We start from the raw sequence: 17745 nt of genomic DNA, 5'->3' as shown, positions 1-17745 counted from the left end.
AGAAGTCAAAATTCTGTTCTGCTTGTAACAATTTTCATCATGGCTGAAATAATATTCTCTTTTTTAGCTTTTGCAGACTTCTGATTTGATATTTCAAATGTTGGACATTCTCTTCTTGCTCTTCAATCTGACGAATTCGTTTAGAATTTTCAATTAATTTTGGACAAACAGAATGACCAAGAGTTATACTCGGATGGTAATGGTATATAATTACCGAAACATCTAGTAGAAAATTTTGATGTCGATTTTATATAATGCCTAATGATAAGCATCATTTGTTATAATAATCCTTTTACTTTTTATCTCTTTTCTTAGCCTATAAAAATAGAAGAACAAAAAAGAATGAATATATCATTTTTATGGTTGAAATAGAGGATACAAAATTCAAAATCTTAATGTTTCCAAAACTTGAAATTCAAAATTCACTGTGACGAATAAACAGCTTCCCGAATTCTTTTTTACAATGAGCTGTTCTATTAAAAATTCATTTTGAAAATGTTTGATTAAGGGGATATTTATATGGAGGCAGGCTGGCCTGGCTAGGTAACGTGGGATTTATTTTCGAACCCCACGTGATCTATTTTTAGCAATTTGATTCGTCAAAAACTTTGACGTAGCGTTCGAAAATCCATATAAACAGCCCCAAAGTCGTAAATTAAAAAAGAAAGCCCTATGTTGCGAACGTACCAAATCCTATGCAAAGCTGACATCCAGGATATGTCGACAGATGTACCCAGCTTAACAAAGGTTTCTATGTAGAATTGTATTGTGTGTAATCATGTGGTTGAAAGTTAGTTAAAAATTTTGAAGAACCTCAAGACTATCACAGACCCAGTGAAGGTTCCATTCGCTAATAAATTCTCACATGGTCACTGAGACAGGGGTGTTTTAGAATAAAACAATATGATATTTATTGGTCATGACAAATATATTAAAATCACCATTTTCCAGAAAAATTGCAAAAACTTTAGAAATCAAATAAAGAAAAGGTAAAGTATAAAGTGACGTTGAAAAACTCGGGAAACTTTATTAATACATAAACTAAAATGACGGTTACACACGGTACTCAGAAATCCTTATGACAGAGTCGTAGAATTACTGCCTTAAAATATTAATAATTTTGAGTACCTTCTATATTGAATTGACAGCGATAGTGAATCAATCCTTGGGTCTCCAAGAAATTGCTTTAAGTAGCATGAAAACATTATAAATTGTCATTTGTTGACAAAATTGAATCTTCAAACTTTATTTTTTTTTGGGGTCGTTTAATCTTTTTGTCCCATTAAACGGGCCAACTTCAAATCGAATTATCCTTACATTGATATAAGTAAATGAAGTCGAATTTGGGTTCTCCGCAATCTCTTTTTAAGATCTACCTAGTGAGACCGTAATTTCTTTTGTTCAATCTAAAATCATATTAGAGATATTTTATTAAGAATGAAATTTTTGCATTAGCAAGTTTGTAAAACCGTACTATACAGTGTGTTCCGCAAAAAAAATATAATGTAAAAATAAGGTAATTCTGTGAAAAAATCACTTAGTCAGTAATTTCAATTTCTAGTAGAGCTGATAAAGCAAAGCTACTCAGCTCTCTGTGCTTAAATTTAATTTAGAAGGTTTTTTAGTCCCAGAGATATCAAGTGTGCAACTTTTCAACATTGAAGGTGAAGATGAATTAAGTTATTCCAAATTAACTCGTAACTAACATTAAATTTACAAAAGATAAAAATGTCTAAGAAAGTTGATTTCATATGCAACAGAATGAGAAATTCTTCTTTTTTCCATATATGGCTGAAACAATTATACTCAACCAGATTTTCATTAACGACAAATTTGATTGAAAATGGAAAATTTCTTCAAAATAACATATAAAAGAAAGCATTCAATTAAAAGTTAGTTGGCTTTTTTTGCTTTGAAAATGTTCTATCTCAGCTTTTTTATCTCCAACTTGGTGTGCTTGAAGCTTCATATCTCTAAAACGAAGACTTTTTCGCAATGAATTTTCACTAATTAGCTAATCTAAGACTTAAGTTGGTTAAGCTTAAAGTTTTTTCATAATTCAATTTTATATTTGTGATAAAAATCAAAATATAATAGCTGCATTCTTTTTCACCGTTCAACAAATTTTTCATTTTTGAGTATACTTTTTTACGAACACACACTTTGTAGTCAGAGTAAGTGCTATTGCACTACTCGACTATTATAATTATATAACAATTAAGAATCATAAATTGTTTGTATTACCTCAATAAATTATTTCTACACATCGTACCATCAATATATCAATATAATCGATTATTTATCTTCCATTATGTTTGTTTTGATTTGCCGCTAAGGGTTAGGTACTGCTGCCTAAGTTGCCGCTTGCAGGGTTGTTACTACCTGGGTTGTCACTTCCAGGGTTGTCTCTACCTGGGTCGCCACTTCCGAGGTTACTACTACCTGGGCTACTCACCCTTTGTGTGTGTGTCATCTTTCTTCTCTTGCTCTCCTTTCTTCTCTTGCTCTTGCTCACCTTTCTTCTCTTGCTCTCCTTTCTTCTCTTGCTCTCCTTTCTTCTCTTGCTCTCCTTTCTTCTCTTGCTCACCTTTCTTCTCTTGCTCTCCTTTCTCTCCTTGCTCTCCTTTTCTTCTCTCCTTCTTCTCTTGCTTCCTTCTCTCTTGCTCTCCTTTCTTCTCTTGCTCGCCTTTCTTCCTTGCTCTCCTCTTCTTCTTGCTCACCTTTCCTCTTGCTCTCCTTCTTCTCTTGCCCTCTTTCTTCTCTGCTCTCCTTTCTTCTCTTGCTCTCCTTTCTTCTCTTTCTCACCTTTCTTCTCTTGCTCTCCTTTCTTCTCTTGCTCTCCTTTCTTCTCTTGCTCTCCTTTCTTCTCTTGCTCACCTTTCTTCTCTTGCTCTCCTTTCTTCTCTTGCTCTCTTTCTTCTCTCTCTTGCTCACCTTTCTTCTCTTGCTCTCCTTTCTTCTCTTGCTCACCTTTCTTCTCTTGCTCTCCTTTCTTCTCTTGCTCACCTTTCTTCTCTTGCTCACCTTTCTTCTCTTGCTCTCCTTTCTTCTCTTGCTCTCTTCTCTTCTCTTGCTCTCCTTTCTTCTCTTGCTCTCCTTTTCTCTTGCTCTCTTTTCTTTGCTCCCTTGCTCTCCCTTTCTCCTTTCTTCTCTTGCTCTCCTTTCTTCTCTTGCTCTCCTTTCTTCTCTTGCTCACCTTTCTTCTCTTGCTCTCCTTTCTTCTCTTGCTCACCTTTCTTCTCTTGCTCACCTTTCTTCTCTTGCTCTCCTTTCTTCTCTTGCCTCTTCCTCTTGCTTCTCTTGCTCTCCTTTCTTCTCTTGCTCACCTTTCTTCTCTTGCTCTCCTTTCTTCTCTTGCTCTCCTTTCTTCTCTTGCTCTCCTTTCTTCTCTTGCTCTCCTTTCTTCCCTTGCTCTCCTTTCTTCTCTGCTCTTCCTTAGTGAAATATTTGGATAAAACACATTTTTTGCGATATCTGCTTGGTAAGACTCTTCAAGAAGAAATTGATTGGAATACCAATCTTTCCTTCTTTCGCTCCCTTTGTGTATTCATCCATAGCTGTCATGATTGTGTTGACAGTCAAAACGCTATTCTTTCCATCATCGACCTCGCTAAGAGCAGCCATGGTGCTTTTGACGTCAGTTGCACGCAGCTCTGTTACTTTCTTTCCTTCACGAGCATTATCAGCAGCACTGCTTACGGTTTGATTCGCATTCTGGGTTTCATTGTGCAAAGTTGCCAATTGTTTCATGGGGATGCAGGATCGAATTCACTAAAGGCTTTCACACCAATTGCGATCTTCTCACTTGTTATTGTTGGGATAAGGCCCTCGCATACCAAAGTAACATGGGATAAGATTGATTGCTGACTCAGCAGAGCTTGCAGATTTTTGGAAAAGGATGAATTTATTCCAAAACCTCCTTCCATGTCAGTAAACCAAGCAGCAATTTTAAAGTGAGATTCTAATGATTCAGCTGTTGCCAACATTTCTTGGCTAGAAGTTGTCGATGTGCTTCTCAACATATGAACCATACCAACAAAACATGAACCATAAGTTGCGCCTATAACCAATTTCAATTGTCGTGTTATTTTTTTATCCGTTTCTACCGCAGTCTCTTCCTTGTCTGGAACAGGTTCAAGAACTTTGAGGGTGTCAGTTTTAGGTGTTTCACTGACATATATTTTCATCTTATCTATATCATCAACCATTAGATCGTCTGTATAGCATGCGTTCCAAGACGTTACTGCTTTGTCAGCATCGATAACAAGTGGAGAAAAAATACTCGCGTTGGCGTGAGTACAGGTTGCTGTGATGACCAAAGTTCCCACGATTGAATGTTCCTCGTGTTGTTGAGCTGTCTGTTGATGGACTGCATTTGAGACTTTTCCACTGATTTTGCTGCCAAAAATACTATCAACTTCTCCAGAAACAAAAGATTTCATTTTCATAATGGTCGTTTGGCTATCTTGCTTTTCATCGTCGAATGAAAAATATTGAGCATTCAACTTGATGGTGTTTGAGCTGATTGGTAAATCTGTTTTGATCAGGGACTTGTTGAAATCCAAAGGGCTTTCAACATGATCATCAATCAATCTAATCTTTGCCTTCTCCTTGTTGATAAGGGGAAGATTTGTTCGCAATTTCTCTGCATAATTTGTAGCAGCCGAATCTACGTTTGTGTGCAGCATTTTCATTGACTTGCCTAACTTCGACTCCGTGCCTTTATCTTCTTCATTATAGTCAAGCTCTTTAGCAAGCATCTGAAGGCTTCTTATTGCGCGTAAGTTATCGTGCATAGCATCTTCTTCTCCATCAATCTGTTGCTGGTAGACTGCAATGTTTTGTAATGGTACAAATTTCTTAGGATGTACAACATTTCCAAGGATGATGGTAGGATCAAAGGGTATGGCGCCACTTGACCATCTCTTTGAAGTGATTGATACTGAATTTCTCAGCGCTGTCTTCAACTTCAAGGCGTACATCGTTTGCACTTCTCAAATCGTATGTACCTAAAAATTAAATACTACCTCATCAAACAAGTTGAGCCCACAAATGTTTTTAAAATAACTTTAAGGGCTCTGACAAGGGCTCAGATTTCATCACAAAATATAAATTTCTGTTTAAAGTAGCAAACAAAACTATGACACGTTATACAATATTCTGGTGGGGCGATTCTTCTTAAATCCGAAAACTTATATGTCAGGATAAAAAAAATTGATCACGTAGAAAATGAAGTCTTTTACGAAGAAGAGTATTTCAACTTTGAAGACCTTATTTTCGGCGAAAAAAAACATTTTGAAAATTTTTTTTGCGGTAAAAGGTGTATCTTTACCCGAACTAAAAATAGATTTTCGGAAAATTTTTGTAAAAGCTTTCTTGTCTCAAAATATTGGTTTTATAGTTCGAACTAACTCTCAGTTACAAGTTCAGTTCCAAGGGTCAACTGTAAATGGACTTGCTTTCCAAAAATTCTTAATCTTTTCTGAAAATTGCCTCATACTAGCGATAAAAATATAATGGCTTCCAGGGCTAATCTCATTATTAATTCAAATAAGAGGTTCACCCGGGAAACAAGATTGTCTGGCAATCGTATGAATAGAGCTTTTCATAAATTACGTTACGAACATCACTTGCCTCGTTTTGAAATCATTACCATGGTGACTAACTCCAAGCGGATTTTAATAAAACTACTTTCTATTGAAAAAAGTCATTTAATGTCCAGGGGCATAATCACAGGTAATTATTTGAATACGAGGCAAGTGGTTCGTGACGATTTATGAAAGGTCTATAACCTTTTCATAAATTACGTCACGAACAAAACTTGCTTCGTATTCAAACAATTACCATGTCCCTTGAGACATTAAATGATTTTTTATGAATAGGAAGTAGTTTTGATAAGATCCCCTGGGAGTAAATCACAATGGCAATAATCTCAAAGCGAGGTAAGGGATGTTCGTAACCATTGAATTTAAAGCCCAAAGGGCTAATTTAGAATCTCTAACATTTCCCAGGCGAGAAAAAGTGAAGCCACTTATTTCCCATCCAGAACGTACCTAGAACGCGCCACAATCATGACGACGGATTGTATCTAGCTGTTCTTTTGTTTTGAGGACTGTTTTTTTTTAATCTAGCGATCACTTTTACTTTCAATCTGACGTTTGTGTAAAAACCACACGCGGGCGTTTTGGATCGGAAATAAGTGGCTTCATTTCCCATTCAGGAGTCTCGAGTCTAGCCCTTCTGGTTTGGAGGACAATGCTCGTAACGTAATTTATGAACAGGTCTATAGACCTTTTCATAAATTACGTCACGAACATCACTTGCCTCGTATTCAAATAATTACCATGGTGATTATGCCCCTTGAGACATTAAATGACTTTTTTATCAATAGAAAGTAGTTTTATTAAAATCCGCTTGGAGTTAGTCACCATGGTAATGATTTCAAAACGAGGCAAGTGATGTTCGTAACGTAATTTATGAAAAGCTCTATTCATACGATTGCCAGACAATCTTGTTTCCCGGGTGAACCTCTTATTTGAATTAATAATGAGATTAGCCCTGGAAGCCATTATATTTTTATCGCTAGTATGAGGCAATTTTCAGAAAAGATTAAGAATTTTTGGAAAGCAAGTCCATTTACAGTTGACCCTTGGAACTGAACTTGTAACTGAGAGTTAGTTCGAACTATAAAACCAATATTTTGAGACAAGAAAGCTTTTACAAAAATTTTCCGAAAATCTATTTTTAGTTCGGGTAAAGATACACCTTTTACCGCAAAAAAAATTTTCAAAATGTTTTTTTTCGCCGAAAATAAGGTCTTCAAAGTTGAAATACTCTTCTTCGTAAAAGACTTCATTTTCTACGTGATCAATTTTTTTTATCCTGACATATAAGTTTTCGGATTTAAGAAGAATCGCCCCACCAGAATATTGTATAACGTGTCATAGTTTTGTTTGCTACTTTAACAGAAATTTATATTTTGTGATGAAATCTGAGCCCTTGTCAGAGCCCTTAAAGTTATTTTAAAAACATTTGTGGGCTCAACTTGTTTGATGAGGTAGTATTTAATTTTTAGGTACATACGATTTGAGAAGTGCAAACGATGTACGCCTTGAAGTTGAAGACAGCGCTGAGAAATTCAGTATCAATCACTTCAAAGAGATGGTCAAGTGGCGCCATACCCTTTGATCCTACCATCATCCTTGGAAATGTTGTACATCCTAAGAAATTTGTACCATTACAAAACATTGCAGTCTACCAGCAACAGATTGATGGAGAAGAAGATGCTATGCACGATAACTTACGCGCAATAAGAAGCCTTCAGATGCTTGCTAAAGAGCTTGACTATAATGAAGAAGATAAAGGCACGGAGTCGAAGTTAGGCAAGTCAATGAAAATGCTGCACACAAACGTAGATTCGGCTGCTACAAATTATGCAGAGAAATTGCGAACAAATCTTCCCCTTATCAACAAGGAGAAGGCAAAGATTAGATTGATTGATGATCATGTTGAAAGCCCTTTGGATTTCAACAAGTCCCTGATCAAAACAGATTTACCAATCAGCTCAAACACCATCAAGTTGAATGCTCAATATTTTTCATTCGACGATGAAAAGCAAGATAGCCAAACGACCATTATGAAAATGAAATCATTTGTTTCTGGAGAAGTGGATAGTATTTTTGACAGCAAAATCAGTGGAAAAGTCTCAAATGCAGTCCATCAACAGACAGCTCAACAACGCGAGGAACATTCAATCGTGGGAACTTTGGTCATCACAGCAACCTGTACTCATGCCAACGCGAGTATTTTTTCTCCACTTGTTATCGATGCTGACAAAGCAGTAACGTCTTGGAACGCGTGCTATACAGAAGATCTAATGGTTGATGATATTGATCAAATGAAAGGATATGTCAGTGATAAAAAAACCTAAAACTGACACCCTCAAAGTTCTTGAACCTGTTCAAGGCAAGGAAGAGACTGCGGAAGAAACAGATAAAAAAATAACACGACAATTGAAATTGGTTACAGGTGCAACTTATGGTTCGTGTTTTGTTGGTATGGTTCATATGTTGAGAAGCACATCGACAACATCTAGCCAAGAAATGTTGGCAACAGCTGAATCATTAGAATCTCACTTTAAAATTGCTGCTTGGTTTACTGACATGGAAGGAGGCTTTGGAATAAATTCATCATTTTCAAAAAATCTACTAGTACAAGCTCTACTGAGTCAGCAATCAATCTTATCCCATGTTAGTTTGGTATGCGAGGGCCTTATCCCAACAATAACAAGTGAGAAGATCGCAATTGGTGTGAAAGCCTTTAGTGAATTCGATCCTGCATCCACCATGAAACAATTGGCAACTTTGCACAATGAAACCCAGAATGCGAATCAAACCGTAAGCAGTGCTGCTGATAATGCTCGTGAAGGAAAGAAAGTAACAGAGCTGCGTGCAACTGACGTCAAAAGCACCATGGCTGCTCTTAGCGAGGTCGATGATGGAAAGAATAGCGTTTTGACTGTCAACACAATCATGACAGCTATGGATGAATACACAAAGGGAGCGAAAGAAGGAAAGATTGGTATTCCAATCAATTTCTTCTTGAAGAGTCTTACCAAAGCAGATATCGCAAAAATGTGGTTATCCAAATATTTCACTAAGGAAGAGCAAGAGAAGAAAGGAGAGCAAGGGAAGAAAGGAGAGCAAGGGAAGAAAGAAGAGCAAGAGAAGAAAGGAGAGCAAGAGAAGAAAGGAGAGCAAGAGAAGAAAGGTGAGCAAGAGAAGAAAGGAGAGCAAGAGAAGAGAGGAGAGCAAGAAGACAAAAAGGAGAGCAAGAGAAGAAAGGAGAGCAAGAGAAGAAAGGTGAGCAAGAGAAGAAAGGAGAGCAAGAGAAGAAAGGAGAGCAAGAGAAGAAAGGAGAGCAAGAGAAGAAAGGTGAGCAAGAGAAGAAAGGAGAGCAAGGAAGAAGAGAAGCAAAGAAGAAAGGAGAGCAGAGAAAAGAGCAAGAGAAGAAAGAGAGCAAGAGAGAGAAAGGAGAGCAAGAGAAGAAAGGAGAGCAAGAGAAGAAAAGGAGAGCAAGAGAAGAAATGAGACAAGAGAAAAGAAAGGAGAAAGGAGAGAGCAAGAGAAGAAAGGTGAGCAATAGAGCAAGGAGAGCAAAGAAGAAAGGTGAGCAAGAGAAGAAAGGAGCAAGAGAGAGAAAGGAGAGCAAGAGAAGAAGGTGAGAGCAGAGAAGAAAGGTGAGAGCAAGAGAAGAAAGGAGAGCAAGAGAAGAAAGGAGAGCAAGAGAAGAAAGGTGAGAAAGAGAAGAAAGGAGAGCAAGAGAAGAAAGGAGAGCAAGAGAAGAAAGGTGAGCAAGAGAAGAAAGGAGAGCAAGGGAAGAAAGGTGAGCAAGAGAAGAAAGGAGAGCAAGAGAAGAAAGGAGAGCAAGAGAAGAAAGGAGAGCAAGAGAAGAAAGGAGAGCAAGAGAAGAAAGGAGAGCAAAGAGAAAAAGAGAGGCAAGAAAGAAAGGAGAGAGAAAGAAAGGGAGCAAGAGAAGAAAGGAGAGCAAGAGAAGAAAGGAGAGCAAGAGAAGAAAGGAGAGCAAGAGAAGAAAGGTGAGCAAGAGAAGAAAGGAGAGCAAGAGAAGAAAGATGACACACACACAAAGGGTGAGTAGCCCAGGTAGTAGTAACCTCGGAAGTGGCGACCCAGGTAGAGACAACCCTGGAAGTGACAACCCAGGTAGTAGCAACCCTGGAAGCGGCAACGCAGGTAGCAGTACCTAACCCTTAGCGGCAAATCAAAAAAAAACATAATGGAAGATAAATATTGATTACATTGATATATTGATGGTACGATGTGTCGAAATAATTTATTGAGGTAATACAAACAATTTATGATTCTTAATTGTTTATAATTATAATAGTCGAGTAGTGCAATAGCACTTACTCTGACTACAGTGTGTTCCGTAAAAAAGTATACTCAAAAATGAAAAATTTGTTGAACGGTGAAAAAGAATGCAGCTATTATATTTTGATTTTTATCACAAATATAAAATTGAATTATGAAAAAACTTTAAGCTTAACCAACTTAAGTCTTAGATTAGCTAATTAGTGAAAATTTCATTGCGAAAAAGTCTTCGTTTTAGAGATATGAAGCTTCAAGCACACCAAGTTGGAGATAAAAAAGCTGAGATAGAACATTTTCAAAGCAAAAAAAGCCAACTAACTTTTAATTGAATGCTTTCTTTTATATGTTATTTTGAAGAAATTTTCCATTTTCAATCAAATTTGTCGTTAATGAAAATCTGGTTGAGTATAATTGTTTCAGCCATATATGGAAAAAAGAAGAATTTCTCATTCTGTTGCATATGAAATCAACTTTCTTAGACATTTTTATCTTTTGTAAATTTAATGTTAGTTACGAGTTAATTTGGAATAACTTAATTCATCTTCACCTTCAATGTTGAAAAGTTGCACACTTGATATCTCTGGGACTAAAAAACCTTCTAAATTAAATTTAAGCACAGAGAGCTGAGTAGCTTTGCTTTATCAGCTCTACTAGAAATTGAAATTACTGACTAAGTGATTTTTTCACAGAATTACCTTATTTTTACATTATATTTTTTTTTTGCGGAACACACTGTATAGTACGGTTTTACAAACTTGCTAATGCAAAAATTTCATTCTTAATAAAATATCTCTAATATGATTTTAGATTGAACAAAAGAAATTACGGTCTCACTAGGTAGATCTTAAAAAGAGATTGCGGAGAACCCAAATTCGACTTCATTTACTTATATCAATGTAAGGATAATTCGATTTGAAGTTGGCCCGTTTAATGGGACAAAAAGATTAAACGACCCCAAAAAAAAATAAAGTTTGAAGATTCAATTTTGTCAACAAATGACAATTTATAATGTTTTCATGCTACTTAAAGCAATTTCTTGGAGACCCAAGGATTGATTCACTATCGCTGTCAATTCAATATAGAAGGTACTCAAAATTATTAATATTTTAAGGCAGTAATTCTACGACTCTGTCATAAGGATTTCTGAGTACCGTGTGTAACCGTCATTTTAGTTTATGTATTAATAAAGTTTTCCCGAGTTTTTCAACGTCACTTTATACTTTACCTTTTCTTTATTTGATTTCTAAAGTTTTTGCAATTTTTCTGGAAAATGGTGATTTTAATATATTTGTCATGACCAATAAATATCATATTGTTTTATTCTAAAACACCCCTGTCTCAGTGACCATGTGAGAATTTATTAGCGAATGGAACCTTCACTGGGTCTGTGATAGTCTTGAGGTTCTTCAAAATTTTTAACTAACTTTCAACCACATGATTACACACAATACAATTCTACATAGAAACCTTTGTTAAGCTGGGTACATCTGTCGACATATCCTGGATGTCAGCTTTGCATAGGATTTGGTACGTTCGCAACATAGGGCTTTCTTTTTTTTAATTTACGACTTTGGGGCTGTTTATATGGATTTTCGAACGCTACGTCAAAGTTTTTGACGAATCAAATTGCTAAAAATAGATCACGTGGGGTTCGAAAATAAATCCCACGTTACCTAGCCAGGCCAGCCTGCCTCCATATAAATATCCCCTTAATCAAACATTTTCAAAATGAATTTTTAATAGAACAGCTCATTGTAAAAAAGAATTCGGGAAGCTGTTTATTCGTCACAGTGAATTTTGAATTTCAAGTTTTGGAAACATTAAGATTTTGAATTTTGTATCCTCTATTTCAACCATAAAAATGATATATTCATTCTTTTTGTTCTTCTATTTTTATAGGCTAAGAAAAGAGATAAAAAGTAAAAGGATTATTATAACAAATGATGCTTATCATTAGGCATTATATAAAATCGACATCAAAATTTTCTACTAGATGTTTCGGTAATTATATACCATACCATCCGAGTATAACTCTTGGTCATTCTGTTTGTCCAAAATTAATTGAAAATTCTAAACGAATTCGTCAGATTGAAGAGCAAGAAGAGAATGTCCAACATTTGAAATATCAAATCAGAAGTCTGCAAAAGCTAAAAAGAGAATATTATTTCAGCCATGATGAAAAATTGTTACAAGCAGAATTTTTGACTTCTGAAATTGCTTCATCAAGCCTCTCAGAACTGTCTGACACTGAATCAAGCATACAAGACTTTCACAATCATGGAAAGTGCTTGGTGGACCTTGAAAAGTCAACATTAAGAAAAGACGTGCCATTTGGGAACAATGCTGTCCGGTTAAACACGCGGTACTTCCCTTTAAATGGAGAAACAAGAAATCAAGATTTTGAGGCAAAATTGCTTGATATGAAATCCTTTATTGGATCTGAGTTGCACGAACTGGGAAGCTGCATTAGCGGAAAGGTTTTACAAGCAGTCCACCAGCAAACCATTAAACAGCTGGAAGAGAATGATATCACTGGAACTTTGGTCGTCACTGCAGTATGCAATCATGCAGAAGCAAGCAAATTCTCTCCAATGGTTTTTGACATCGAGAAAAGTGTTGAATTGTGGAATTCTTTTCATAAAGATGATTTTTTTGAAGAGACTAAAGATCTTGTAGAAGATTATATTCAAGATACAAAATTAAACAATAACAGCATTTCTTACGCAGCACGGGCTGTCTATGGATCCTGCTTTGTTGGTATGCTCCACACGTTGAAACAGAAACCAGCTGGATCTCTTATTCACCCAAGTTACCAAACAGTCTTGGCACATGTTAGCCTGGTAAGCGAAGGTTGCATTCCGACTATTGCAAGTGACAAAGAAAGTGACAAGAGGTGCAAAAATACTTGCAGAGAAGCAATTAAATGACACCAGAGGAATGATATTTGCCCTAAGCTATGCTGATATAGCTAGAGATAATGTTTTGGCTATGAACTCTCTGATGACAGCGGTAGAAAATTATTTAACTCAAGTACGAGAAGGAAAGTGTGGAGCTCCTATCAAATTCTTTATCGACAGTTTCGACAAAAAGAAATTGGCAGAAATGTGGCTAAAGAAAAAAGAAATTGAGCTTGACCCCGAATCGGGTGAGTTTATTTGCAACTAAAATTATGAAATCAGTTCGGTCCCATACCAATAGATAAAGATTCTTTTCAATTAGCTCCAGATTATTATGTTATTAGCTGTTTGTTACTGAGAGTCAGCACGAAAAGATTTGTTTTATTTGTGGTCACAGGTTGCGTTTCAAAGAATGTTTGTCACGCTTCGACGAATTTTTATTCTTATCTAATGATTTGCGGAGGTTAATGCTCGAAAAAATAGTTTTTTTCAAATTTGCGAAAGTATTATGTAAATTTTGCCATTTTTCGACATTGCAAAAATTCTTTACGCCTAAGCTACACTACCAGGTAGCTGATGCCAGAAAGCAGGGTAATAGTATAGTAATCTTCTTTTGTATCATTCCCTGTTTTAATCACCGAATTTAATAACGTTTTGAAGCATTATAATTTCTTATTCTTGAAACCTATAGAGATTGGGATCGACCAATTCCTTGAAGAATATAAATTTGTATCCGAGCAAAAACTTAGGCAGCTGATCAATACAGCTCGTAAAGACTTGGAAAAGGAAATCGTAGCAATGGACAAGAAAAAAGAAGACGAGATCAATAAGAGATTGAAAAAAGAAAATCAGCAATTTAGAAGCAAAATGGAAGAACAGACCAAAGCTGCCGATAATGCGTTAGCAGTGGCTAAAACAATGTATGGTTAGGCTGTTTTTGAATTTTGATTTTAATTTTCTTGATTGAGCTCACTTCCCGGGGGGAGTGGGGCACTCATATAATCTGACCCACGGCATGTGCCGCCCTTATGGGTAGGTTTTTCGAGACACTTGAAATACACTGTAAGGGTGTACTTTTGATAGAGTGCACTGCAAGGGTCTTCTTTAGCTAGATACACTGTAAGGGTGTGTTTGGGGCGGGGACTGCTAAATTGCAAGTCTAGCAGTAAAAATCTGATGTAGCTTTATAGTTTCGATTCGCACCCGTTTGATTTATTTTGCACACTGTATCAACATCGACAGGCTCATTTTCAGGTGGATTCAGCAAAATAAGATATGAAATCAAATTACACTGTAAGGGTACCTTTTCACTGTTCAAGGGCTGCATTATAAGGGTCCGATTTGATTTTGAAAGCAATTTTTGGCGGCACATGAAAGGTTTGAAAGACTGTTTTGAAAGTTGTATTTTGTACACTGATTTTGCTTGGATGTTTTCTCATTTTTGTTCAAGATGAAGACTCAAACACCAACCAAATTATTACAGGTATGTTCTCTTATGTAATGATTACTTCTCTCTCGCTATCTGCTTGATTATTAGGAGGAATGAAGCATTTTATCAGAATAATTATAACTTAACGTGTGCGAATGTCTGTCAGGCATTCAACCGACAAAAAAATTGATTCAAACACCAATAGGTTGACTAGTTTAGGCTATATTTGTATTGTTGGATATTTAGGTACTCTATTTGGATAAAATATTGGTGAAATTGAGTGAGCTTTTTTAAGCAGTTTCAATGATCAGTTTTTTGGGTTGCATACTTTTTGCAATTAGTCTATAGACTTCAAAAACCTTTCATGAGAACTGTTTAATAGATTTGAAAGATAAACAAATACCAACTCTAAGTTGTGGAAAGTATTTTTTTAAGGTTTTAAAACTCCAAATTAAATGATACTGTTTACATGATTTTGTAGCCATGATATGTTCAGGTGATCAAAGGGCATTTCAGCAGCAAAAAAGTTAGTATTTTTGACAGGTGAAGATTCAGATTGTTCCATGTACAATTGCCTGTTATCATCTGAAAAAGTTCTTGGAAAATATTCAATATTTCAAAAGATACAGAGGTTTTTACTACTTAGTTCTTACAAAAAATTGTTTCCTATAAAATGATAAACAAATCTTGAAAACTGCGGGCCAATCGGATACCGGTATCTGGTCACATGTCATAGTTTTTTCCCAGACCCTGCCGAACGCGGTTTTGTAAAATTCCGCTGAATAAACTTTTCAGATCATCATGTGCCTTAGCAATGGTGATCGGTTATGAGATTAGATTGGAACTAGCTAAAATCTATCATATATTGACCTTGGAACAGAACTTAACCTATGAAATGAAAAAATAATGCCGTTTTGATACCCTGAGTATCAGAGGTTAAGTTTTCAAAGAAAATAGTAACCTCTGAAGACAAAATAAATAATAGAAATTTTATCGCACATGTGTCAATCTAATCACTGTAGAAAAAATCAAAGATGAAGAGCAAATATTACGATATTAATGCCTAGCAGACTGTATGCAGTTTACTATTTACGAATTCCCCAGAAACCTCCAAGTGTAGTTGAAATGAGTTTATTTCGAAAGATATCTTTTACATGATCCCCAAATGTATAACAGTAATTACTAAACTTTTAATTATGGAAATGTCACTTTAATTGAATCGAAATAATAGACAGACTTTATGTTATGATTCTCTATCACTGACTCTTTTTACAAAGCATTGATGACTTTTTGTAAGTTGTGTTTTCAACGACGGGAATAAAAATATCGACTATGACGCTCATCCAAGATCTTGGATGGTCGTCATGGTTACTTTTGTCTTCGCTGATTGCGCGATGAATAGAATCTCGATTCGTCGGCACAGCGTAAATATATGATTTTGAGCTGTGCTTTTCACGGTACCATTTTGATGTTTTAAAAGTAGTGAGACAAAATTAGAGGGTAAAAACGAAGTGTAATTTGGTTTACTGTTCCATACGGGAAAACTTAACTATCAAAATCTGTGAACAGTGAATGAAAAATTGACGTAAGTCAGCGAAATTGTCATAAAGTTATACAGATGTACATACAGTTGTATGAATTTCACCAAAGGTAAAAAATTAAATTTCAAATCTTCACTAAAACTTTCATTTGCCTTTGTTTGAGAAATTTGAACGTCAAAAATCAAAATAGGGGTATTTTTTTGACACACCCGTTATATCTTTACAACAGGAAGTAGCAAATGCAACATACTTAGTTGTCTATATTTTCCTGTAAAAAATCTTAAATATATCTACCTTATCTGATATATGATTCTAAAGTTAGTGAGGCTTTATTGAGTTGACAATGAAGCTAATTTGCATTACAACTGGTTAAACCCAAATATTATGGATATTCAAGGTAGGAAAAACAATTATAATGACACCCCTTTTCTAGGGGTGTCATTAGTAGTCTAAAAAAAGGAAGATATTTCCATGTTTAACTAGCGCAAATAATTTTTTCAAAAATTGTTATTTTGCAAAATGCAAAGTTGTTCTTTTTTTAATTTCAATTTTTAATTTTGTTTTGAGTGCATTTTCAAGCAATCTAGAGCTCAAATTTGCAAAATTCCCCCCCTAGGGCCAATCCGGTTGACATTCGTGGTGTCACTAAACTTCAGCCTCCCCCCCAATATGGAAATGCTTCTTACGGCACTGCTAGCGGGTGTTGCAATGCTCATTTAATGAAAAAGTTGAGTGAGTGCTTATTTATTTTGTACTAATTTCGTACCAACTACCAGCAAAAGTATTTGCTATCGCCAAGGTTGCCTACTTTGGAGTATTGATGTGTATAATATGTAAGCTCACGACTAGACTGGCACGCCAGTCGAGCTGGAACGGTATCACGCGTGTGAAAGGTGAGCGTAGGAGTTAGGTAAGCGTAGGAAGAAATTTAAAAGCAGCAGCTGAAATCAGCAGCCTCTCACCAAGTTTTGCTCGTTCTCCTACGCAGCTCCTATTCTAGCAAACACCCGCGGCCTTTATGTTCACGCCCTCTGAATAATTAATTGATAGACTAGTTGGCTAGTCTAGCTCACGACAGGCCTCTTATACTCAGGGTAGGAAAGAGAAAACAATATGTGTCATTCTGGCGTAGAGGGCTGCCACTTTAATGTGGACTGAGGGACCTTATAACCGATCTTCTTCTGTTGTTAGCTTTGCTCAACTTTTATCAAAGTACTTAGACTTTTTAGTGCAAAGAGTAATTGCAAAATTTATGCAAACCATCTTTTGTTTTTGGAGTGTCTATGTTACAGTCAATATCCATTAAAAGTTTTAATCCAAATATTTTTTGGCGCGTATGGTAGTTTATAAAACTATGACTATTTTAACACTATCCTGTGATCAACGTTTTTGACATGTTTATGTCATATGGGCTTTAAAGTCCTGGGATACATAACTTCTTTTGTAGGAGATGAATTCATCGGTAGTTATGTATCGAAAACAATCTGGCCAATAAGAAATTTAGTTATCTAAAATAAATATAGACCAACGGTCACTAAACGTTGAACGTTGTCGTTCATTTGACGTCAAAATGACGTTGACACAACAATTCATATAAACTGAGGCGGAGAGTCCATTCGATTGTTTTTACATAAAAATAATCCTTTTTTGGCTGTTCATAAGCTATCTCTTAAATTTCTTAACTCCTTGAATGTGCATCTGATAAAGAGAAAGCACATAAATAGAACATTTAACAATGCTCTTCATTCAATAACTATCGCGATCTTGGATGTGAGGAGTTGAAAAAAGAAGTGTCGGAGGATATTGAAAACATCAGTGAAGATTTCTAAAGGTATTTCAGTAACTATGAATTTTTTGTAAAATACTTTAGTCCTAGCTAGCGTAATAAATTCTGGTAAAGACTTTTATCTTGGGAAAGGGGAGGGGGGTGTTGATGGCCTGAGCTTTCAATCGGAATAAAATCTCGAAATTTTCTTATATTTTCAAGT

General features: G+C 35.8%; 1 protein-coding gene across 1 annotated transcript; it reads right to left on the bottom strand.

The window, feature by feature from the left end:
- Positions 1 to 311: 311 nt before the first annotated feature.
- Positions 312 to 3750, bottom strand: LOC136804997 (uncharacterized). Its single transcript, XM_067061530.1, has 5 exons — positions 3516 to 3750; positions 3251 to 3434; positions 3025 to 3125; positions 2456 to 2791; positions 312 to 316 (listed from the first exon to the last, which is right to left on the bottom strand). The coding sequence occupies exons 1-5, from the start codon at positions 3748 to 3750 to the stop codon at positions 312 to 314; spliced, it is 861 nt and encodes a 286-aa protein (XP_066917631.1).
- Between the last annotated feature and the right edge of the window lie 13995 nt (positions 3751 to 17745).

Source organism: Clytia hemisphaerica, unplaced genomic scaffold (genome assembly GCF_902728285.1).
Source record: "Clytia hemisphaerica strain Z4C2 unplaced genomic scaffold, Clytia hemisphaerica genome assembly, whole genome shotgun sequence".
NCBI lineage: Eukaryota > Metazoa > Cnidaria > Hydrozoa > Leptothecata > Clytiidae > Clytia > Clytia hemisphaerica.
This window is presented reverse-complemented; position numbering and strand designations above follow the sequence as displayed.